Source organism: Dendronephthya gigantea, unplaced genomic scaffold (assembly GCF_004324835.1).
Source record: "Dendronephthya gigantea isolate DGI-Jeju-01 unplaced genomic scaffold, DenGig_1.0 000149F, whole genome shotgun sequence".
In the NCBI taxonomy this organism is placed as follows: domain Eukaryota; kingdom Metazoa; phylum Cnidaria; class Anthozoa; order Malacalcyonacea; family Nephtheidae; genus Dendronephthya; species Dendronephthya gigantea.
Genome location: NW_021163159.1, coordinates 496125 through 521822, shown reverse-complemented (window position 1 = coordinate 521822; position 25698 = coordinate 496125). Strand labels below are relative to the sequence as shown.

The 25698-nt window shown below is 38.4% G+C and overlaps 2 protein-coding genes across 2 annotated transcripts; both read left to right on the top strand.

Moving 5' to 3' along the window:
• The first annotated feature begins 12614 nt into the window (after positions 1–12614).
• LOC114536835 (rhamnosyl O-methyltransferase-like) lies at positions 12615–17239 on the top strand. The gene is made up of 4 exons (XM_028558173.1): positions 12615–13196; positions 14743–14890; positions 15721–15838; positions 17094–17239. Exons 1-4 carry the CDS (start codon positions 12927–12929, stop codon positions 17137–17139), a joined length of 582 nt encoding a protein of 193 aa, XP_028413974.1. The 5' UTR covers positions 12615–12926; the 3' UTR covers positions 17140–17239.
• Positions 17240–18217: 978 nt separating this feature from the next.
• On the top strand, positions 18218–23869 carry LOC114536834 (rhamnosyl O-methyltransferase-like). Its single transcript, XM_028558172.1, has 5 exons — positions 18218–18665; positions 20031–20335; positions 20500–20647; positions 21460–21577; positions 23579–23869. The coding sequence occupies exons 1-5, from the start codon at positions 18503–18505 to the stop codon at positions 23622–23624; spliced, it is 780 nt and encodes a 259-aa protein (XP_028413973.1). The 5' UTR covers positions 18218–18502; the 3' UTR covers positions 23625–23869.
• The last annotated feature ends 1829 nt before the right edge of the window (positions 23870–25698 follow it).

Below are 25698 nucleotides of genomic sequence, written 5' to 3'. Positions count from 1 at the left end.
CTTTTTCACCCGAAAGTGGAAAGAAATGCAGCATACGATCGGACGCAACCGACCCCTCCACCACGACGAGCGATGTTCGTTTCGCACTTGTTACTAATTCACGGAGCACATATACCCCTCTTATATAGCAACTTTGAAGCAAAACTTCGATTAACGCAACGCCTTTTTACCCGAAGGTGGAAAGAAAGCCAGCCATACGATTGGACGCATTTGACTTCCTCACCAACAGCAATGTTGATTTCGCACTCGAACTCATTCACAGAGCACATGCCCCTCATATATAGTAAAAATATTAACCGGAGAACCGTTCGCCGCAACATCCTCCTTGAAGATCGATGTTGACAATGTTTCACAAACCGCATTCCATCTTCCCAAACATCCTCCTTGGTCATGACCCGAGCAAGCTAACTTCGGCGACATCGTTATTTCGCTCGAATCGACCACAGCGAAATCGCGACCTTTTTTCGAGCATGTTCGAGATACCTCGACATTTTCCCCAACTACTGCGGGTCCAAACCGGGACTTTTTTGGACATGTTCGGGAGAATTCGATTTTCACCCGTCTTAGTGCTGGTCGAAATCGAGACTTTTTCGAACTTGTTCGAAAGACCTCGAGTTTTTCCCTTCTTGGTCGGGGTCAAAATCGCTACTTACCCGAACATGTTAAAGAAGATCTCGAGTTGTTCCCCTCTTCTGCCGTTCATGTTAGAGAGACTACGACTTGTTGGCCTCTTCTGCCGAACATGTTCGATCGACCTCGAGTTGTTGGCCTCTTCTGCGGACATGTTCAAGAGACAAGGACTTGTTCTGCTCTTAGGTCGACTTCGCCGAGGATGTTCGAGTTTTGGAAAAAAAAACAAATCGCAGAAAAAGGGTTTAATCTCAGCAGATCATAGCAACAAGGCTACTTTCTATTGCTTACATTACCCCGTTCTTTATTTAAGTCGTCTGCAAATGATTTAGCTCTGGAAAATTTAGATTTTGATCGTTGTAGTGCTTGGGAGCATGGTCCGCTCCGTGGGCACGTTGTGACGCAGGAGGCGCGAAAGATCGCGTCTGTTATTCGTGTTCGCTTAAGTCGTCCAGAGAAAAGGAATCGTTGCGTTCTAGCACGAATTCTGGTTTAGAGGCGTTCAATCATAATTTAACAGATGGTAGCTTCGACCATTGTCTTTTCAGGCAAATTGCATGAAAATCTCATGTCAATATCAACTAACACATTTCGCTAACTCGGCGTTCAGTTGATCCCGCCACACCAGTTCTGCATACTAAAAATGGCCCACTAAGAGCTTGCATTCGAGCGTCCGGCTTCAATCGAGCGAGTGGGACTTCTTACCAATTTAAAGTTTGAGAATAGGTTAAGGTCATTTCTACCCTAAGACCTCTAATCATCCGCTTTACCTGATAAAACTGCATGTATGAACTCCATCTTTCCTGATGGAAACTTCGGAGGGAACCAGCTACTAGATGGTACGATGAAGCAAAACATCGATTAACGCAACGCCTTTTCACCCGAAGGCAGAAAGAAAGGTGGCATACGATCGGATGCAGCTGACTTCCCCACCACGACAAGGCGACGTTCGTTTCGCTCTCGTACTAATTCACGGAGCAAAGGCCTCTCATAATTTATAGGCAACTTCGAAGCAAAACATCGATCAACGCAACGTCTTTTCACCCGAAGGCCGTAAGAAAGCCGGCATACGATCAGACGCAGCCGACTTTCTTCCCACGATTGGCGTTGTTCGTTTCGCACACGCACTCATTCACGGAGCACATGCCCCTCATTCATATATAACTAACTTCGAACACAAACTTCGATAAAAACAACGCTTTTTCACCCGAAAGTGGAAAGAAATGCAGCATACGATCGGACGCAACCGACTTCCCCACCACGACGAGCGATGTTCGTTTCGCACTTGTACTAATTCACGGAGTACATGCTCCTCAGTTATAGCCCAACCTCGAACACAAACTTCGATAAAAACAACGCTTTTTCACCCGAAAGTGGAAAGAAATGCAGCATACGATCGGACGCAACCGACTTCCCCACCACGACGAGCGATGTTCGTTTTGCACTCGTACTAATTCACGGAGCACATATACCCCTCTTATATAGCCAACTTTGAAGCAAAACTTCGATTAACGCAACGCCTTTTTACCCGAGGGTGGAAAGAAAGCCAGCCATACGATTGGACGCATTTGACTTCCTCACCACAACGAGCAATGTTGATTTCGCACTCGAACTCATTCACAGAGCACATGCCCCTCATATATAGTAAAAATATTAACCGGAGAACCGTTCGCCGCAACATCCTCCTTGAAGATCGATGTTGACAATGTTTCACAAACCGCATTCCATCTTCCCAAACATCCTCCTTGGTCATGACCCGAGCAAGCTAACTTCGGCGACATCGTTATTTCGCTCGAATCGACCACAGCGAAATCGCGACCTTTTTTCGAGCATGTTCGAGATACCTCGACATTTTCCCCAACTACTGCGGGTCCAAACCGGGACTTTTTTGGACATGTTCGGGAGAATTCGATTTTCACCCGTCTTAGTGCTGGTCGAAATCGAGACTTTTTCGAACTTGTTCGAAAGACCTCGAGTTTTTCCCTTCTTGGTCGGGGTCAAAATCGCTACTTACCCGAACATGTTAAAGAAGATGTCGAGTTGTTCCCCTCTTCTGCCGTTCATGTTAGAGAGACTACGACTTGTTGGCCTCTTCTGCCGAACATGTTCGATCGACCTCGAGTTGTTGGCCTCTTCTGCGGACATGTTCAAGAGACAAGGACTTGTTCTGCTCTTAGGTCGACTTCGCCGAGGATGTTCGAGTTTTGGAAAAAAAAACAAATCGCAGAAAAAGGGTTTAATCTCAGCAGATCATAGCAACAAGGCTACTTTCTACTGCTTACATTACCCCGTTCTTTATTTAAGTCGTCTGCAAATGATTTAGCTCTGGAAAATTTAGATTTTGATCGTTGTAGTGCTTGGGAGCATGGTCCGCTCCGTGGGCACGTTGTGACGCAGGAGGCGCGAAAGATCGCGTCTGTTATTTCGTGTTCGCTTAAGTCGTCCAGAGAAAAGGAATCGTTGCGTTCTAGCACGAATTCTGGTTTAGAGGCGTTCAATTCATCTAAATTTAACAGATGGTAGCTTCGCCACATTGTCTTTTCAGGCAAATGCATGAAAATCTCATGTCAATAACAACAACACATTTCGCTAACTCGGCGTTCAGTTGATCCCGCAACACCAGTTCTGCATACTAAATGGCCCACTAAGCTTGCATTCGAGCGTCCGGCTTCAATCGAGCGAGTGGGACTTCTTACCAATTTAAAGTTTGAGAATAGGTTAAGGTCATTTCTACCCTAAGACCTCTAATCATCCGCTTTACCTGATAAAACTGCATGTATGAACTCCATCTTTCCTGATGGAAAACTTCGGGAGGAACCAGCTACTAGATGGTACGATGAAGCAAAACATCGATTAAACGCAACGCCTTTTCACCCGAAGGCAGAAAGAAAGGTGGCATACGATCGGATGCAGCTGACTTCCCCACCACGACAAGGCGACGTTCGTTTCGCTCTCGTACTAATTCACGGAGCAAAGGCCTCTCATAATTTATAGGCAACTTCGAAGCAAAACATCGATCAACGCAACGTCTTTTCACCCGAAGGCGGTAAGAAAGCCGGCATACGATCAGACGCAGCCGACTTTCTTCCCACGATTGGCGTTGTTCGTTTCGCACACGCACTCATTCACGGAGCACATGCCCCTCATTCATATATAACTAACTTCGAACACAAACTTCGATAAAAACAACGCTTTTTCACCCGAAAGTGGAAAGAAATGCAGCATACGATCGGACGCAACCGACTTCCCCACCACGACGAGCGATGTTCGTTTCGCACTTGTACTAATTCACGGAGTACATGCTCCTCAGTTATAGCCCAACCTCGAACACAAACTTCGATAAAAACAACGCTTTTTCACCCGAAAGTGGAAAGAAATGCAGCATACGATCGGACGCAACCGACTTCCCCACCACGACGAGCGATGTTCGTTTCGCACTTGTACAAATTCACGGAGTACATGCTCCTCAGTTATAGCCCAACCTCGAACACAAACTTCGATAAAAACAACGCTTTTTCACCCGAAAGTGGAAAGAAATGCAGCATACGATCGGACGCAACCGACTTCCCCACCACGACGAGCGATGTTCGGTTTTTGCAGTTTGCCGTCACCTCCGCAGTTTGCCGTCACCTCCGTAGCCCAGTTTGCCGTCACCTCCGCACCTCGTGGTCGTGTGTAGACGTGTACTTTGCTCCGCTGAAAATATTGTGAATTCGCCAAGTAATTGCTGCTGTAAAAATTTCTAACTACAATTGGCTTAGTACATATTACGGTTTTAATTTGCCTACACCATGGCGTGTATAAATCAAAGCGAATCTTCGACTCAACCTACTATCAACAATCAACTCGTAGTCGAGGGATCAAAAATCAAATGGAATGGCTCCTTCGAAGATCTGAAAGCTTTTACCGAGCTGCGCTTGGGTTTAGGAGGCAACTGGACATCACCTGGTGGATCAACTAAGCTCTTTAGCAGCGATGAAATAACAATAAAATACTCGAAGAAATCGTCAGTATTATCATTCGAAGGCGAAGCTTCTCTGAAAATCAAAGACCTAGTCAAAGACATATATCTAACTAATAAGGCAGCATCTGAACACAAAGCGGACGGTGAACCCTTGACCGAAACGAGAGAGACTGTGCAAAGCGATTGCGAATTACTCGAATCACAAACAGGCGGCGAAGCCATTGCAAAACATCAAAGCTCAAAGATCGGGAATTTGCATTTCATCTCGGAGTCAACAGACACTGATTTGCATACAAACTCACGAGACTGTAACCTGAACACTGATAAGGTACAGCTAAATGATCAAAACTACACAAGTAATTTAAATAGTACAAACTTCAACAAAAACCCAAAAGAAGTTTACGAAATTGAATCTAAGCTAGAGAAATATACCCAGAGTGTTACTCAAAAACTAGAGGCTCTTGCTGATGAAATTTCAACAATTAAAGAAACCAAAGAGAACAAAGCATATGCTATCCTGGTCTTAGAGGACGTTGTTAACGAGTTAAGGAAGGAAAAACTGCAACTTAACCGGGAAAATAACGAGCTAAAAGAGAAAAATAGGAACTTGTTCCAATCTCTGTCCGAAGCTAGAGCTAAAGTTCTGGACCTCCAGGAAGAGAAATCGAGTCTGATGACCTCACTGAAGCTGGTCCAACGTGAAAAAGTTCTACCGGCAGAGAGGGAGAGAATTAAAGAACTGGAAATTGAGAACGATAGTTTAAGAGCAGCTGCAAGATCCCTACAAGAAGACCTCAATGATGGAAGCAAAACACAGAAACGGGATTATACCAAAGTAAAGAGCTCTAGTAAAGATACATCTGAAAGCGTTTTTGAGTCAAAGAATCGGTACGAAGTCCTCAGCATCAGTGATCAAGAAGACGATGCCAATGATTCTGTGAGCAAAGTATCTTTAGACAAAACCTTGGAAACTGGTCATCGGAATGAGAACACTAACACAACTCATAAAGGCACAAAATCCAAGCGAAACATCCTACTAATTGGAGATTCAATGATCAAGGATATTAATCCTCACAAGATATCAAAAAGCTCAGTTCGAAAGTTAATATATCCTGGGAAAAGAGCTGAGGAAATAGCAAATGAATTCCAAAAAGCTCATGTGCATTCCTCTCCCACAGATGTTATCATACACGCTGGAACGAATAACTTAATACAGAACTCGAGTAAAGAATGCTGCGACAATATTAAGCATCTAAGCTCCACAGTACAAAACAAGTTTAAAGATGCCAGAATCGCAATATCTGGCCTAATATCGAGAGGAGATATTGACGTAGCAACAAAGATTCATGAAACCAATAAATTACTATACAATCTATGCAAGAAAAAAGGATATACATTCATCGCAAATAAGAACATAGACGAATCCTGCCTCAATGGCTCTAAGTTACACCTTAATACAAAGGGATCAGCGCTCCTGGCTGTCCATTTTATCAAATTTCTTCGGCGACTTTCACATCCAACTGTTGAGGATTTTCCGAAGGAACTTCATCATCTGGGGAGCTTCTGAGGATGATCATACCACAGACGCCAAGGAAAAGAATTCATCGTTAGACAAATCGTTATATAACGCGGAAAAGAGTACTTATGCCACAAATAACAATGATCTGGCGAACACACGTCAATAATAGGTAGTGTGGACGACCAATCTGCTGTGCGGGAGTCTGAATCTGTACCGAGTGTAAATCGTAAGTGTACTAATATTAATTATAAACCATTTGGCAAAGGTCTAGTTATGGCCTCACTAAATATTAATAGCCTTTTTGCGCATATTGATGAATTTCGAATATTTATGAAAGAATCTGATATTGATGTTATCTCAATTAACGAAACAAAGCTTGATTCTTTAATTGGAGATAACGAAGTCCATATACCCGGCTATGAAATAGTAAGGAAAGATAGGAGAACAAATGGGAGACATGGGGGTGGTGTTTGTTTCTATGTAAGATGCAACCTTAATTACAAAATTTGCGATGATTTAAGCTCTGACGATTTAGAATATTTAACAGTTGAAATAACTAAGCCTCGGTCTAAATCTCTTTTAATTAGCACTTGGTATCGACCTCCAGATCTGCCAACGTATTACTTTGATTATTTTGAGAAAATAATACAGAAGGTAGATTTGACGAATCATGACTACTTTCTATTAGGTGACATAAATGTGGACCTTATGCCGGGAGCAACATCAGCCAATGCTAATAAAAAATGATATATTTGAAATTTTTGGCCTCACACAACTAATTAAAGAACCCACTAGAACTACACCATATTCCTCAACGCTAATTGATCTTTGCGTTACAAATGCCCCAACAAAGATCATAAATCAGGTATAATTGATCTTTCCATAAGTGATCATGTTTTAGTTTATATGACACATAAGGTTCATTATAAGAAAAGCGGAAGCGCGATTAGTTGAAATAAGGAGTATGAAAAATTTTCATAGAGGAAACTTTATAGGAGATTTAAAACAACAGCAATGGTTAGAATTAAATTTGTGCAATGAACCTAATGAAATGTGGGTAAGATGGAAAGGGATGTTACTTAATTGCATTGATAAACATGCTCCACTCAGATTAAAAAGAATTGGGAAAAAGAAATCCCCTTGGATAACTAATCAATTAAAACAAAAAATGCGCCAGAGAGATTTTTTGAAAAAGAAAGCAAAAATGACTGGAGACACATTGATCTGGCAACAATATAAATCATTAAGGAACTCTACGAATAATGAAATTAAAAAAGTGAAAAGTCAATATTTTACTGATAACCTTGAGACCAACCAGAACAATCCAAAGTCAACTTGGAAACTTATTAATGAATTAAGCTCTCGTAATAATTCTAGTCATAAGACCATATCTAATATTACAATTGGCGAAGAAACAATAAATGCGCCTAAGGACATAGCCGAAATGTTTAATTCTCACTTTGCAAAAGTAGGTGAGAATTTAGCATCTGATATACCACCATCTGCTGTGGAACCGGAGGTTTATATTGAGCCAACTGAAACCACATTTTCATTGACACCTCCCACAATAAATACAGTTTGTAGTAAATTAAGAACGATTAACGAAAAGAAAGCATCAGGTCTGGATAAAATACCCTGCAAACTTTTAAAACTTGCAGCTGAAATCGTTGCCCCATCATTAACTCTAATATTTGATAAGATTATAACTACTGGCATATTCCCAACGGAATGGAAGTTAGCAAGAGTTACGCCGATTTTTAAGAAAGGTAGAAAAGATGATATGGACAACTATCGACCAATATCCGTAATTTCATGTGTTGCTAAGATTTTTGAAAAACTGATTTTTGATCAGCTATATGAGTATTTAAATGCTAATAATTTGATATCCAAAATTCAATCCGGTTTTCGATCGTTGCACAGTACATTAACTGCCTTATTAGAAGCAACGGACAAATGGTCAATCAACATAGATAATGGCTTACTCAATGGAGTGGTCTTTATCGACCTCAAAAAAGCATTTGATACCATTGATCACACCATTCTCTTACGGAAGCTAAGAATATATGGTGTTGACCAAAGCGGCATCAAACTCTTTGAATCATATCTAAACAACCGAGGCCAAAGATGTTGCGTAAATGGTGAATTATCTGAGGCTGTTAAAATAAGTTGTGGTGTGCCTCAAGGTAGCAACTTGGGGCCACTATTGTTTTTAATTTACATTAACGATTTGCCTAATTGTCTGGAAAGAGCCTCTCCGAGAATGTTTGCTGATGATACTAATATAAGTATTGCGGCAAAATCTGTAACAGAGCTTGAATCAATAATTAACTCTGAATTGAAAAATCTTAATCAATGGCTCATAGCTAACAAACTGAGTCTAAATGTCGCTAAAACGGAATTTATGATAATTGGATCTCGTCAACGGTTAATGATACACAATAATGAACAAATAAACATCGAAATTGACGGGAAGATAATCAAGAGAGTTAAAGATACGAAATCATTAGGATTACAAATTGATGAGCACCTAGTATGGGCGCGACACGTTGAAGGCATTTCCAAAAAGGTTGCGTCGGCAATTGGTGCTCTTAAAAGGATACGCCAGTTCATAGATACAAGCACTGCCCTCAAAATTTACGGAGCTTTGATTCAACCGTATTTTGATTATTGTAGCTCAGTTTGGGATGGTTTAAATATCACGTTAAATGATAAATTGCAAAAACTGCAAAATAGAGCAGCGAGGGTAATTACCAAATCTGGATACGATGCAAGTTCCAGCGACCTTTTCACTAAACTAGGTTGGGACAATCTTTCGACACGCCAGAAAAAACACAAGGCTGTAATAATGTTCAAAATTCTTAACGATTTAACACCAAATTATCTCCGTAATTTATTTGAATTCCACAGCACAGGATACAATTTGAGAAACTCTGAAAATGCTTTATTTGTACCAAAACCGCGAACAAATTATGCTAAACGAAGTTTTAGTTATAGTGGCGCGGTGTTGTGGAATGAGTTACCTCAAAATGTACGAGCATTATGCTCTCTTAACCAATTTAAAAGGGAGATTGACAACATTTTTTCCCTATAAAACAGACTCTCGCACGGCAATCTTGTAAATCAGTTTATATATCTGTATTTTAAATTGTATTGTATTGTGTTGTATTTAGTAATTTTGTCTCTAAATATCTAATGAATGTATATAATTATAGCCCACTTTTTATACTGTAGATTTTACCGTGCTTAAATAAAGTTTTGATTGATTGATTGATTGCACTCGTACTAATTCACGGAGCACATATACCCCTCTTATATAGCCAACTTTGAAGCAAAACTTCGATTAACGCAACGCCTTTTTACCCGAAGGTGGAAAGAAAGCCAGCCATACGATTGGACGCATTTGACTTCCTCACCACAACGAGCAATGTTGATTTCGCACTCGCACTCATTCACAGAGCACATGCCCCTCATATATAGTAAAAATATTAACCGGAGAACCGTTCGCCGCAACATCCTCCTTGAAGATCGATGTTGACAATGTTTCACAAACCGCATTCCATCTTCCCAAACATCCTCCTTGGTCATGACCCGCGACATCGCTATTTCGCTCGAATCGACCACAGCGAAATCGCGACCTTTTTTCGAACATGTTCGAGATACCTCGACATTTTCCCCAACTACTGCAGGTCCAAACCGGGACTTTTTTGGACATGTTCGGGAGAATTCGATTTTCACCCGTCTTAGTGCTGGTCGAAATCGAGACTTTTTCGAACTTGTTCGAAAGACCTCGAGTTTTTCCCTTCTTGGTCGGGGTCGAAATCGCTACTTACCCGAACATGTTAAAGAAGATCTCGAGTTGTTCCCCTCTTCTGCCGTTCATGTTAGAGAGACTACGACTTGTTGGCCTCTTCTGCCGAACATGTTCGATCGACCACGAGTTGTCGGCCTCTTCTATAACGTCACACTCTCACCCTGCGTGGAGACCACGCATAACTTCGGGAAAATCCGACAGTTTTCGATAAATTAAATTGGTCTTCTTCCTCCTCTCTTGTCGTTGGCATGTATCGAGGTAAATCTGACTTATCCCTATCATATGTTTCTTCGTACGAAGCGGGCTCGGATAGGATAGCAATCCCCTCTCTTTCTATAAACAGTTCCTTGAATGGATTTTCCCGATGTTTCCTTTCGCAGCTTTGTTTATTGTTCATTTCGTAAGTCACTTCTGAACTTTCATCTAATGCAAGGTTAAGAATGCTTTTCAGCTCATGTTTTGGTGGTATTTTCCCGTTTAAAAGTTTTTTAGAATATCTTGTATTATCAGGGCCGTAACTACAACGATAATTGGGGGGGATGTTTATTCATATATTCAGTTCTGCCCTACGGATTTCTTTTGTAAGTGCAATAGCTCGCAATGGAAATCCGTCGGGCAGAACTGAATAATTATATTCATTGTTCATTACACCCCCCCAATTATCGTTCTAGTTACAGCCCTTTACACCCCCCCAATTATCGTTCTAGTTACAGCCCTGCTTGTATAGCGTACACATGCTTTCGCAATAGCTACCAGTTTCAAAATCCGTTTATATCATAACTTTGATCTTCGTCCGCCTCTAAGAAGCTCCACTTCAATTTGACTCGTGATAGACTTTTCTAATTTCGATACAGCTGTCATCCTGCTTCTCATATTTGCTGTTCAATTTCCTTATTGAGCTTATTTATAGATTGTCTTTCTTGCCGTAGTTTAGACATTTCTGCTGCGTGAAATTTTTCCTGCCCACCGCTGTAAAGTGTTTCACAACTATCGAAAGGACAAGTACGAGATGAATGCCCCAACCGCATGTGGCAATTATGACATATCGAACCCCTTTTGCCGTTTTTGTAATTTTACGTTCTCGATTCTTTTTCTTAACTTTGTTTCATCGTCCTCAAGTTTCTTCTTAGCCTGGCATTTTAATTTTCATTTATTTTCGACTGGCAATTAGAAATATACCTTTGCAGAGGTGTATCGGCGTTTCAACTTTGCCCATTGGGTTCTGCCCGTTCTCCAGATTTATTGACAGTGGCAGTCACTATATGACATGCAGGGAAAGTAAAGTTTTCTTTTACTTGCAGCGTTCTTTCCAGCCAGTGGCGTGGGTTTGTCCTCGTCCATTGTTGTGCATTGTTTTTTTTTTCGCTGGCGACTTTGACGTCAAGGAATCGACAACTCTGATACTTAGTCGGAAGATGTTTTCATGATTCTGCATTTGGGTTATGCAATGAAGAGCATCTTAATTCAAAAGCGTCATCGTTACTCGTTGTTACGTATTTATTTTCGTCGTCCTTTTCGATGTAGAAGAACTCTCATGACACGCAATTTGACGAATTCGATTCGCGAATGACGCAAATTTCATATCACAAAGTGTATCCCGAACAAAGTTGATAATCGTTCATAACCACCCCCGTAAAACACTTTCACTAATAGTAGACATTTTCAGTTCAGACGATATGTACTGACATCTATGCATGTGTAATATATAGCATATGTATGTGTAATATTCTATATTTTCGTTATATTCTATATAATTGCGTCTGTCAAGTCAGGGATATTTTCGACACTTTCGTAATTTTGGTAATTTTTGGGGAATTTACTAATCGTAAATCCATTCAAGATTGAGCAATGAGATGTCTATATCTAACATGCCTGTTTATCTTGAACGCCATAACAAAGCTACAAATTTTGGTTACAATTATAGGCAAAAGTGAAATGTTTTGATCATGAAACTAATTGTTTCGGCCCATCCCACAAAAAGTTTGAAAGTCAAAACAAATGTGTTTCCGTTGAAAAACGCATTAATTCAAACTTTTTAAAACCTTGTTTCGAGTGCACGGTTAATGGAAGCTCGCAAATGGTTGTAACTGCCATTTTCAAATTCGTAGTGCAGGAATTGCACATTTAGTCGGTAACCTTTTAATCACATACCCCGTGACGTTATAATGTTAACATTCTTGTTAATGATCGTTAATTCCGAACGCACATCACTAATCTGTGATTACTATACTAGTTTAATCCATTATACCTACTGTACTCTAGCTTATAATTTATCAAGTGGCCAATGCACTACAGAAGACACAGATTGCTCGCAGATTTCGAATGCATTGTGGAATATAATATGGATCCAACTGTATATGAAAACATTCACTGTTGATTGCTTTACTCGATTTGTCCAGTGGTTTTATGCATTTTCTTCCAGGCGCTTCCTTCCCCGCATCCTCCCCAAAATTCCCTGTGCGCTCGCTCACCTTAGCCACTGATCTATGTAAAGGCCTGTAGTGTGCCTACATTTATAGTTATTTAAAGCGCCTGGGTACGAGGCTGCCAGGAATGTCTTCTTGGCCACTGCCCCTGATATTATATATATATTGTATGCATGATCCAGGCCTCCACGCGGAAATTTGGTAGGTAAATAGTGGCAGTCCTCAGGTTTTTCCGCGTACTGTGTGTGCCTAGAGCATACCCAGTAGGCGAAAAAAACCAGGAACGAGGATGTGCATGGACAAATACGGGAACATATACCATATACATTTACTTTGAGATATAGAATCTAATCATTTAAGAGGAAAGGGTACCTTTGCCCCGCTTGCCACTGCTGGTAAAAGGCAAGGGGGGCAGTTGCCCGGTGAAGATGGCTTGTTTATCATCAGATTGGAATATAGCTGTCATCTGTGCTTTCGAACTGATTCCTAGTGTAAACAATCCAAATGTCTACTACCACATTCTATTAATTCCGTTGTTAAGGCAAATATCAGACGATTTGGAATGGAGTGGCAGTCATGAAAAGCGCCGTCGACTTGGTTACTTTGCAAGATTTGCTTGGCCGTGAAAAACCGGCGACAATTATCGAATTTGGCAGTTATGCAGGAGGATGTGCCTTATGGTATGCCGACACATTAAAATGTTTTGGTGTGAAATCCCACGTTTATTCTCTCGACATTACACCCGAATACTTGCACGAAACAGCGAAAAAGAGAGATGAGATTACTTTCATCACAGCTGATGTCTCGAAAGATATGGAGAAGGTCCTCCCGGAGAAAATGTTGAAGGTATGCTCACTCACGTTGAAGATTCACTCAACGTCATTTGCCGTGTGCACATCTCATTATCTACAGTTTGAATTGCATACGACGCGACCAAAGTGCGACGTATAACCTAAGCTTAACCTACGTAAAATGCTTCTCAAAATTTTAGATGAAATATTAATTACAATAGTTCACATGCATCATGCAGGGCAGCAGAGCTTTTCTGATCGTATATATGTTATATATTAACACGCGTAAATTTTGCCATGCCTTACAAAATTTCCTTACAACAACCCCTAGACACGATTAACGGGAGGTTTTTTTTCTTTTCACGTTTAATATTTTTGTAAAATCTCGTAAACGAATGATTCATCCTAGCCTCTTTAATGAAACAAAGCATTTGGCAAATTAACGTGGTGACAAAGTGCACAAAATATACTTAATGGCAAACTTTAGAATCAAATACAATTGTTCTACTTCAATTTATTCTACTTGCCTTTCAAATTTCAATGAAATAAAAAGCAAAAGAACAGTGATATACGCATAATGCGTACTGCGATTGAAGACCAACCACTATGTGCGAGCGCCTGGGGTTGAAAACCACCCCAAGCACCCCAGCGCGCTTTTTTTGGCCACTGAACTCTATGTATTAGCTGAATGAAACCTATATAACTTTTGTTTTTTCAAAAACCGCCTGGGTACGAGGCTATATTTGAAGACTGTCAAATGACGTGGAGGAAAATCCTGGCCCCAAGACTATAAATGATATAATTGATTCTACCTGTACAACACATGATCAATTAATCATGTCAATGGTGTAGTAGACAGTGTGTAGCTATGTCATTGTTTGCAATTGTTTACAACGAAATTAAATCAGTGAATATTTGGGATCATTCAATTCTTAACGATAAACACAATGTCAATAAGGGAAACAGTTGTATAGAATTATCAACCAGTAAATAAAATTTATTTATTCAGTGTTAATTGAAGTTTTTGAGTCATCACCAATCACACTTCATCTTTCAGTGAAAATAGTCGACCATATGCGTTTAGCTTTATCGCAGCCAGTGCTTTAGAGGCTACCACATGCACGCGTTGCGTACGTGTTTTTATCATTCGGCACGAAAAGAGTAAAAGTGCAGCAGTAAACATTGCTCGTTATTAAATTCTAATGCATTATTAAAGCAGACATTTATGAACTCTCGCAAATTAACTAAATGTTAAATATTGAAGCTTTAAACCATTAAAACACTACAAAATCCTCAAGGACTACTGACTGGACGTCAAATCTTATCTCCCGAATATTCAATGTAATTCCTAATCTCCAGGCGGTGTAATTCCTCATCTCCAGAATTAGTACCCTCGCACGGTGCACTCTGTACGACATAGTCGACAGATAAAACGACCGTATAGTGCTTTTAAACCGACGTGAACGGACTCTTTATGTTTTATTATCGCTTTCCATTGTGAAGATTGATGTAGTAAAGTGAATTTACTCCATGATCGAAGAACAATGCAGTTTTATTCATGCCGATGTTGTGCTCTCCTAAGGTTATCCTTTTGTTTACAGGAGTTACCACATCCTTGGTTTATCTCTGAAGATTGTCATGTTCGTCTGGAAAAATCTCTGGGCCATTTAGAGCCGTTCATGAAACCTGGAGATTACATGCTAGTCGAGGATACACACCCGTTATCAAATGCGAACTATCCGGGTCAAGGTATTACGTAATAACAATTGTAGAAACTGACAATCACTTTTATTATTAGCATACTAAAATTACTGGATTCTATTTGGTCCAGAAGAGTATACTCATATTTTATTGATTTTGACTGCAGTGCAATGATTTTTCGAAGTATGGAATGGCGGAAATTTTGGATACAAACTAAACAGCCCAGGACCTGGAAGAACTAAAAATAACGGACAAAAGTTTGGCAGGACAATTTTGCAAATTTGGGCTCGCCCCCCGGCCTTTCAAATTTTAACAAAATTTGAAAGAGAGTTATCCAATGTAGAATTTGTACATGTATATAATTTCTTGTTCAGAAAACGATATACAACATAAATAACTTGGGCGGGAATTTAAGCTAAAAGAAATTTCAAAATACTCCCGTATTTTTTGAAGAGAAAATGCATACATTCTGCCAAAGCATCCTGAATTTAGCCGCGAACATTTCCGGCGGCCATCTTGCAAATTGCCTAATTTCTCCCTTTGTTGGATTGATTGATATTTGCACGCTGAAAACAGAATCAATTGGACATCCGAATAGCTCAATTAATACCCAGTTTTCTTTTGTAATCGCAGAACAAATGAAATAATTTAACTATACATGGTCACCCCCTTGCACGTGAATAAAATACAAAAACTATAAATACTTCTGCATCACAACTATATAAGAGCGGTTTTCCACTAGGCGGAATAAAAGTCCGCCTAGTTAACGCGGGATATCGATCAAGCTCGTGAATGCATGCATAGCAATAGTTACGCAGATCATCGTAACTGAAACAGGAAAGGATTTGATTAATGATTATAAATTTTTCACAATATAGGTTCAACTTCAAGCGATTTCGACGAAGCTGGTCTTGGAAAACACGACGATTTGAGAAATTTTTTGAAAGCTCGTCCTGGAAAATTTCTCGTTGACTGCCATTACACAGATTTTTTTGGGTATAGTTTTTCAATTCGCAATTTTTTTGCGTGCATGCATGCTTTATACAACCAACCACGCGCAATTGCAAAAGCAAAGAAAAATATAATGCATGTATCATGTATATATACATTATATATATTATATATATAATTATATATATATATATATTAATATTATATATATTATATATATATATATATATAATATATATATATATATATTTATATATAATATTCTGTGGGGCAGCTATATCGCACTAATAGCATGCATTTAAAATGCACTGCGTTTTTTGGTAAAAAGGTTTTTAAAGCCCTCAAGAAAAGCTTTGTTACCCCATCTTCATTTTCGCTTCGGCCCTAACTCCACTTAAATTAGCCTATAACTGCCAAAGTCAAGATTATATAATTATGAGAACACAGAAGTGAGATATAACAATGCTTTATTCCACATCAAAACGCTTAGACACCGGATGGAGGACTAACAAAACTGAATCAAAACGAGGTAGCCTCGACATCACCAAACCTGTGTAAATCAGCGAGCAAGGCACTGAACAAACAAGTTATCATTTATCTGTAACGATACCCTGAACAAAATAAATAACGCAAAGTCTATAACCACATCGATAAGCGATCCAGAAGATGAATGTAAAACCGTGTCACACTAACCTGGAGAAATATCCTGCATAACATAACATTCGAAATTTCCGATTCACTCGCCGACGAAGAAGAGCTGCTAGAGCTCGAAGAAGAGGAAGAATAGTCAAATTTTGACCTTCTTGACTTCTTTGAAGGTTTTTTCATACTTCTGGAAGCCTTACGCTTCCCTTCGTGAGCCCGAACGCCCAGCGGTCTTTGGCCAAAGTTTTTCCTAGTCGCTTCGAGACCGGTTGTTTTGGTCGCAAAGGAACTTGTGGCGTTGACTGAGGTTGATTCTCTGACTCCTCAGTGACCGATTCAGGCACTGCCTGACCATCGGGTGCCATATATAACCTTTCAAAATTCGCAAGCAATTTTTTACTTTGAGTTTTATTTCGGACACGACGAAAACACGCGTCTGCTGTGAAAGCGAGCTACCTCGTTTTGATTTAGTTTTGTTGGACTTAGTCCTCCTCAATTGTGTCAGCGTTTTGATGTGGAATAAAGCGTTGTTATATCGTGCTTCTCTGTTCGAAATAATAATCAATGATCGCAGTGTCAAATATTATCAAATATATTTCAAAAACGTGATTATTATGTGTTAACATGCAGTTTTATCTGAACGTCTTTTTTGTAGATATAATGGTTCCCCGATGATGAACAGTTATTTAAAGCGGGTCTAATTTTTGTGTCGTTGAAGGGCAAATATAGCTACATCCAAATGATCCAATTATTGAATAATATTTGACTGATTTTGAATAAAATGTACCGAGTATACTCCGGCTATACCAGACTCTGTGAAGTTCTGTTCGTAAGCAAAAAACTGCTGTGAGGACGCATTTTACTTTTTTATAAGCTTGGTTTATCGTTTTCAAAGCCATGATTCATTACAATCGACAGTGAACGACAATAATAATACCATCGCATTAATTTCGAAAAGGAGTCGATTTTGAAAGTGTATATTTGATAAATTATAAAAATGCCACTTCAAAAATTCTGAAATTTTGGGATGAAATTCTGAGATGGAGCACTAGCTCTTGCATACTCTTCTAAAAAAGGCTTGAAAATTTAGAGTACAGCAGACCAAATTCTTCCGTTTTTTCAGTGGGATAAGATTTTTTATAATGATATTAACTCGGGCCATGACCTTGGGAAATATCATCACTTCAGGAATATTTCGCAAAATCCCTCTCACTCCATGGTAATAAAGACTATAAAATGATAAAAACTCACCTTATGAAGTTATGAGTGTGGCAGGCTCTGCTTGTTATACGAAACAAATTTGTATAGGGAATAATATCGCTATATCGAACACTCTACTCGTATATGATTCTAAACGCAAATTTAGTATAGTTTGTATTTTAAGAAGATATATAGTTTAGTTTACATTGTACCGGAACATGACGCCACATTTACACTTTAGTCATGCGACTTCCGCGATTCGAACAACTTCAAAATATCTTCAAAGAATCCCTTATGCATTGATCTAGAATATCATGCATGCAAAGAAAGAAAAAGTCCATTGTATATGGGAAGAAGCGGAGTTATTCCGCATTTTGTACGTCAGATACCCATGCAGGTATTCCCATTTATTCTATACCCAGGTATTCTAAATGTTTTTGTATACACCCTGTACGTATAGATATATTAATTTCGAGAAATAATTCCGAAAAATAACTTAATTAGCCTAATTCAATTTTATACGGTCGCGCGAGCGAATTTTTCCCAAACGTTCACCATCACGAATAGACAATGTTGAGTAGCCAATCAGAATGTAGGATTTGTATACTAAAACAAAGTTAGTGCATGCGTAATTCGAGACAGTCTCTAGTGACTAAGGAGAGACAACAACAACGGGGGACTGATGGAGTATTATTAGTATAAAATATAGAGCGATTGAGAGCCGGTTAGGAAAGAGACGGACAAATAAAAGTTATTAAACAGCGCATAGTTCTTGTGTCTTACAAGCTGAAAAGGACTATTGTGATACGTCATATACTGCAGGCTTTGCGGACACATTTAAAAAGCACACACTCGCAAAATATCATGTCAATAAAAGGCGAAGATGAAAGTTATTACGGTGGGGATGTGTTGTCTTTAAACAAGGCATTCAAAGTCCGGAATATTGAGGAAAATCGCTTCGCCAAGTTTGAGGAGCGAGAAACCCGAAGCATTCTGACAATCGAAATTAATAAATTTCTGTGCACTGGTGAGTTATTGGTTTAATCCAAAACGTGATAGATATGGAAATATGCATGATCGTTCCGTATTTTATGCAGAATAAGTTACTCCAAATATAATAATATAAACCTTGAATGACCGGAATATTCTCGTAAATCGAAGTGTATTTTCGTGGCTGTTTACATAACCCCGTTTACCTGTGTAGTAAAATATAGGTAAACATAGTCATGCTGGCGATGGCTTGCGCTTATTTCGCTTCATATACTCATATGTAGAACATTTCCGGGAAACTATAGTATAGAAGTCTAGCTCATTAACACTGAGACTATTATCTTTGGATTTTTGACTCATTAATTTTGATTCAAAAACCTTTAAAATATCTCTTATAGCGGCGTGGTTTTAACTTTATAGAATTGAGAGACGAAACGTTTACTGACATTTGCTTTAGTTTAGTGCAACCTTGTCAGACTGGGGCGATTAATCAACAGACTAATCAAGTAAATCAACTATCTTCCCCCGCAAGCGTTTCATAATGCTGCGAGCGGGCGGGAAAATTAGGGAAAAAGCGGGGCACCATTAGAAATGCGGGTAATGCGAAGAGAAACTTCGTTTCCCCGTCTTTTCACTCGTTTGGTTTCTCTTCGCATTACCCGCATTTCTAATGCTGCCCGCGCAGTATTATGAAACGCCTGTGGAGGAGGTAGATTAATAAACAATCTGAATTCAATGAATGCCAGAAATGTCTTCTTAGCCATGCGGCAATTTACCGGAAATAGTAAACGTGTGTTTACCCTGCATGGGCATAATTTGAGAACATGTACCAGGGTATAAAGGTGGTTTTCCACTAGGCGAAATTTTCGATCGAACGAAATTTTTCACTCAATCTTCTTTTCAATTTGACCGGTGAAAGGAATCCGCTACGGTTGAATTCTCATAATTAAAAGAATATCAAACGAAAAATTCCTTAAAGGCGGTATTCCACTTATTTCCCCATACGTCTGCACGCAGGCTGTATTCCACTAGGCGAAGAAATTTTTCGATCGAACGGAATTTTTTGCTCGATTTCTTTTCAATTGTGTGAATTCGACATTAGCAGTTTACTTTACCGGTCACAATTGAAAAGAAAATCGAGCGAAAAACTTCTTTCGATCAAAAAATTCCGCCTATTAGAAAACCGGCTTAAACCCTCGCGTTTACCCAGATGTTGGGTAATGGGTACCCTGAAATGGCCGACACGCATTTTTACGACTGGCAACAGATTGTAGGGACCGTGCAACTGCATGTTAAATTACGTGTTTACCACAGTGGAATATATAGCTGTGCTCTCGGATTCCCAGTGTAAACAATTCTTCTGAATCCTGATTTCTACCATGTTCCATTTGCTGTTTATAAGGTAAGTTTCGGACGACGTGGAATGGAGTAGAAGTTATGAAAAGCGCCGTCGACTTGGTTACTTTGCAAGACTTGCTTGGTCGTGAAAAACCCGCGACAGTCATCGAATTTGGCAGCTATGCAGGAGGATGTGCCTTATGGTATGCCGACACATTAAAATGTTTTGGTGTGAAGAGCCACGTTTATTCTCTCGACATTACATCCGAATGCTTGCACGAAACAGCGAAAAAGAGAGATGACATTACTTTCATCACAGCTGATGTCTCGAAGGATGTGGAGAAGGTCCTCCCGGAGAAAATGTTGAAGGTATATAATATTTGCTTCGATTCATTTCCAAGTACGAAAAAAATTGAATAGCCGACATTTTGTTATACGCGCAATTCGGGAATTTACTCGATTATCGACGAACAATCCAGCTTTTTCATGTTGATGTTGTGCTCTCCTGAGGCCATTCTTTTGTTTATGTACAGGAGTTACCACATCCTTGGTTTATCTCCGAAGATTGTCATGTTCGCCTGGAAAAATCTCTGGGCCATTTAGAGCCGTTCATGAAACCTGGAGATTACATGCTAGTCGAGGATACACACCCGCTATCAATTGTGAACTATGCTGTTCGAGGTATTACATAATAACAATTGTATAGCAACTAATAATCACTTTCAATAATAGCATCTTAAATTAACGGATGCTAATTATCGAGAGAAGTGCGGAAATTTTATTGCCGGGTTTTATTGTATTGCAGCATACAATTAATAGTTTTTCAAAATAAACAAAATGGCAGAAAGTTTTTTGCATACAAACTAAACAACGCTGGACCTAGAGGAACTAAAAAAGGCCAGAAAGGCAAACGACGAGACTGGCAAAAGTTCAAAATAACGGAGAAACGTCTGGCTGGACGTTTGAACGTTCCGCGATATTAAACCCGGCCAGTCGGTACAACGGGTTTTTGTAAAAAAAGGAACTCAAGGAATTCGCATTCGTAAAAAAGGAAGGAATTCGCACGGAAAATTGCAGCAAATATCGTCAGAATTTTATATAAACATGCATGCATACTTGCAAGGAGATGTGTCCAGGATTTGAGCATGTTGCCATCACAGTTAATGGAGAGGGGATGGTTAGGCTAGGCGTACCGCGTGACAAAATATGTTATTGTTCATATTTTGGTCATGTGAGGCGTATTGTGGTTATGGGTGGGGGTAATTGCGCCTTTTTTGGCTGCCCTACTAGCGGAAAACAATATTTCGCTATTTCGGATTCCGCGTGTGTCTGTTTGTGATAGTGATCCCCCCTCCATTAACTGTGCTGCCATGCACCGCGAGGAGATAGTATAGGCTGGCGTTTTTTTGACCGAATTTAGACGGAATGTTATCTATTTGTTAAATAGTGCATGCATGATTTGATTATTGTAATGATTATAAATTCTTTACTAGGTTCACCTTCAAGCGATTTCGAGTTAGCTGGTCTTGGAAAACACGACGACTTAAGACTTTTTTTGAAAGCTCGTCCTGGAAAATTTCTCGTTGACTGTCATTACACTGATTTTTTTGGGTATAGTTTATTTCAATTTGTAATATATAAAGAACTAATACTAATAAAATTATGCTCGTCTCTTAAAAAATCGCACTATCCTTCATATCGCAAAATTAACGCAAAAGATTTGTCCGCTATATATATATATATAACAAGTGTATATATATAAACATATATATATATATATATATATATATTTATATATATATAAAAAGGTTGCTTGTCAACTAGAGATATATTATTAGAACATAACCACTGCTTTGTATTTTTTAATATCACTTTATTCACAAACGTTTTCGCTCTCTTAGCTCTTCAGGTGATAAATGATGACAGTGGTTATTTTGTTTACTTACATATAGTGTAATATGATACATCCTATTTAGTGTGACTATGTTAAAGTTGTGTTATTTACAAAGATAAAATTAGCATGCATTAAGATTAGGTTCTAGTGTTCTAATTATTTGTTTCTCTTTGGTCTCTCTTATTAGTCTATTAGCGTTGATACACTTATAGATCGGCATAATGTTAAAGTATATATTTTTATATATATATATATATATATATATATATATATATATATATATATATATATATATACACCCATTTGCAAAAACGTTGGCCGCAGATAGATAGATAGATAGATACTCGAAGTCTAATTAGAATTGCATATGATTACATTTGCATGGGATTTCTATAATATTATACAACATATGCAATTCTAATTAGATTTCGAGTATCTATCTATATATCTATCTGCGGCCAACGTTTTTGCAAATGGGTGTATATATATATATATATATATATATATATATATTATATATTATATATATAATATATATATATATATATATATATATATATATATATGTATATATACACCCATTTGCAAAAACGTTGGCCGCAGATAGATAGATAGATAGATACTCGAAGTCTAATTAGAATTGCATATGATTACATTTGCATGGGATTTCAATCATATTACACAGCATATGCAATTCTAATTAGATTTCGAGTATCTATCTATCTATCTATCTGCGGCCAACGTTTTTGCAAACGAGTGTATATATATATATATATACATATATATATAAGTATTTTTATACATTTCCAGGTGACAACCTGAATGATAAAGACTGTATATATATATTATATATATATATATATTATACATGTATTTACACATGTTATACACACACATATATATATATATATATATATATATATATATATATATATATATATATATATATATATTTATATATATATATGTTCTCATTTGCATTCCAGGACGGACGGCTCTTTGATCTCTTTGTTTTACACAAAAAATACTTATAATAATGTAGCGTCTTCAAACAACTTAGTATCAACTGTGGTATAAATAAAACTGCCTAAAATAGACAAAACACTTCTCGACGTTTCGACCTGAGCTAGGGCCTTCGTCAGGAGATACTAACTCTCCTGACGAAGGCCCTCAGGTCGAAACGTCGAGAAGTGTTTGCTATAATATTTGAATAATAGACCAACTTTTGATTTAAGCGACAAAAATAATTTCTGAAAACAGCATACTAAATTAACTTTTAGTAAAATTGCCAGGTTTGGCTGCGAAACTTGTAAAGTATACGGAATATATATATATATATATATATATATATATATATATATATATATATATATATATATATATATATATATATATCCATTCGAAGTAGGCAAATATTGTATACTTTTGTGTATTACGCGGCAGACGTGTATAATAACTAAATTAGTTACACACTTTTTACGGTAATGCAAATTCGCAATTCAATTTTCCGGTCAGATTCAAAAATTTGTTCAGTTATTCCGTCAAATTGATACTTGCTATTTTTTAAGCTACCCCATGATTTTCTCTCAATTCAGCCCTAACCCAGATATAACTCAATGGTCAATCTCTTACATGCCGCTTGTATCGTTCACATAGTTATTATTTCTCGTATATTTCGAAAACGATGTACACAGTTTTATGTATTCTTTTTCTTGTAGATATAATGGATCCCCGATGATGAACAGTTATTTAAAGCGGGTTTAATTTTTGTGTCGTTGAAGGGCAAATAGCTACATCCAAATGATCCAATTATTGGACAATATTAGTGAATTATTGAATAAAATGTGCTGAGCATACCAGACTCTTTGAAGTTCTGTTTACTGCTGTGAAAGAGAATTAAAATACGTATAACAGATCGCTAGGCGAAGTTAGCCTGTCAATTAATCACGATTTGATCGCTCTAGAACAAGCAAAATAATTATTTTGCACATACTATATAATTAGACGGTTATATCCAATCAGTGGCGTAACTATAGAACGACAATTGGGGGGGGGGGTGAATATTCATGTATCCAGTTCTGCCCTACGGATTTTTTTTGTAATGCAATAGCTTACAATAGAAATCCGTCGGGCAGAACTGAATATATGAATATTCACCACCCCCCCCCCAATTATCGTTCTAGTTACGCCCCTAAAATCCAATGCTGCCAAAACACTTACAAGATTTCAAGAGAGTCCTTTTGAAATTGAAATTACGCGTAATCACCTGTAAATATAGAAGATCGCAACTTTAAAGTGACCTTGATAATCTTTTACCGTCGCGCATTGCGCGCTGCGAAACAGGAAATGTCTATATTTTATCATTTTTATGTTAACATTATGTCAAACGAACTTGTACTAAGTCATTTACACAAGAAAAGCACCAAAAGTCTGCAATTATACGCGGGAAGGCTTTGGTATCCGAGGTATAATAGTATAATTGCATCCTATGTTTAGTGCGTGTTATTGACGATCACGTCCAGTCACTTGAAGTCATCGGATGCACTTTGAAATTATTGGTTTATGTCTTGCTTTTTTTCTCCTTTAATTCTTTGAAATAAGCTAACAACAACATCCTCCCGTGTTGTTGAACTTAATCAACTTAATCAAATTATTAATTCAGTTATTGGACCTGTTTCAGGGACTATCATATCACATGCATATTATATATCAAGGGAAGATACGATTTGTAGTTACTGGCAAGTGGTGCAAATTAATGCAAATTAATTCAATCTTCTGCTTTCTTTATCCCAGCCTAAACAAACATTTGCAGGTGCCCCCAAGGATCTATTCTTGGATCCTCGCTTGAAGCTAACTTGTGCTGTGCAGTGCCTATACCATGCGATCTTCTGCTTTCACTTATAAACTTTCTCCGGCAAAATCACAAGCAAAAATACTCCTTTAGCTCGAGGTACGCGCTTAGCAAGCATCTTGTTATCAGTAGGGATATCAAGTATTTTACTGGAAGATGAGTCTCCGGAAATGAGCCCCTTTACAGCTTTACCATACATGCCACTTATTGCCTTATTACTATTTCTCATTTGTTGAGGGTTCTTAGTAGCTAACATCCCCTGGCATGAAATTTCCTCTGCTAAACTCTTGTTTACCACTAAAATTTGACATATGGACCAGCAAGGGTCTTTGCATGGGTTTTTGTCGTAGAACTGAGTTGTAAATCATTATCATTACTCATAGACATCAGAGATGGTATAACGCCTGTATTCTAGAAGCGTCCACTGAATCTCTCTCTTAAACTTAGAGAGTTAGTTATTTCCACTCTACTATAAGTCTATATAGGAGCATAATTTTCACAGTGTTTTACATTAAATCTTTTAATTGATTAAACAATAACTTTCACGTCAATCAATAACAACAGAATTTCTAAGCAACATGCTCATTCTCAAAGAGTATATGAATGCGAGTAAGCTTAATTTATGAACACAGCGTAATTCACCGGATATCGATAATTTACAACCCTGGGGCCGGTTGTATCAAGCCCGTTTAGCTTAAACGGTGGTTAAGTTCAAAATAGAAAGCAAGTCTATCGCTTTATTCTACAAGCAAACTAAATGTTTTTAACCCTAATACAAAGATACTGTTTACAACTACATATTCAGTGCATAATATTCAAGTTGACTCATTCAAGAGAGATCTAAGAGTGTTATCTAAACGGGCTTGATACAACCGGCCCCTGGTGACCGTGGTGACAGTTGGGTGACGTTTCGCTCTGTAATCTATTTCAGATTCCTTACATATATTCGTGCAATTGAGCACACCTTGCGGTGCAGTCAAACACACG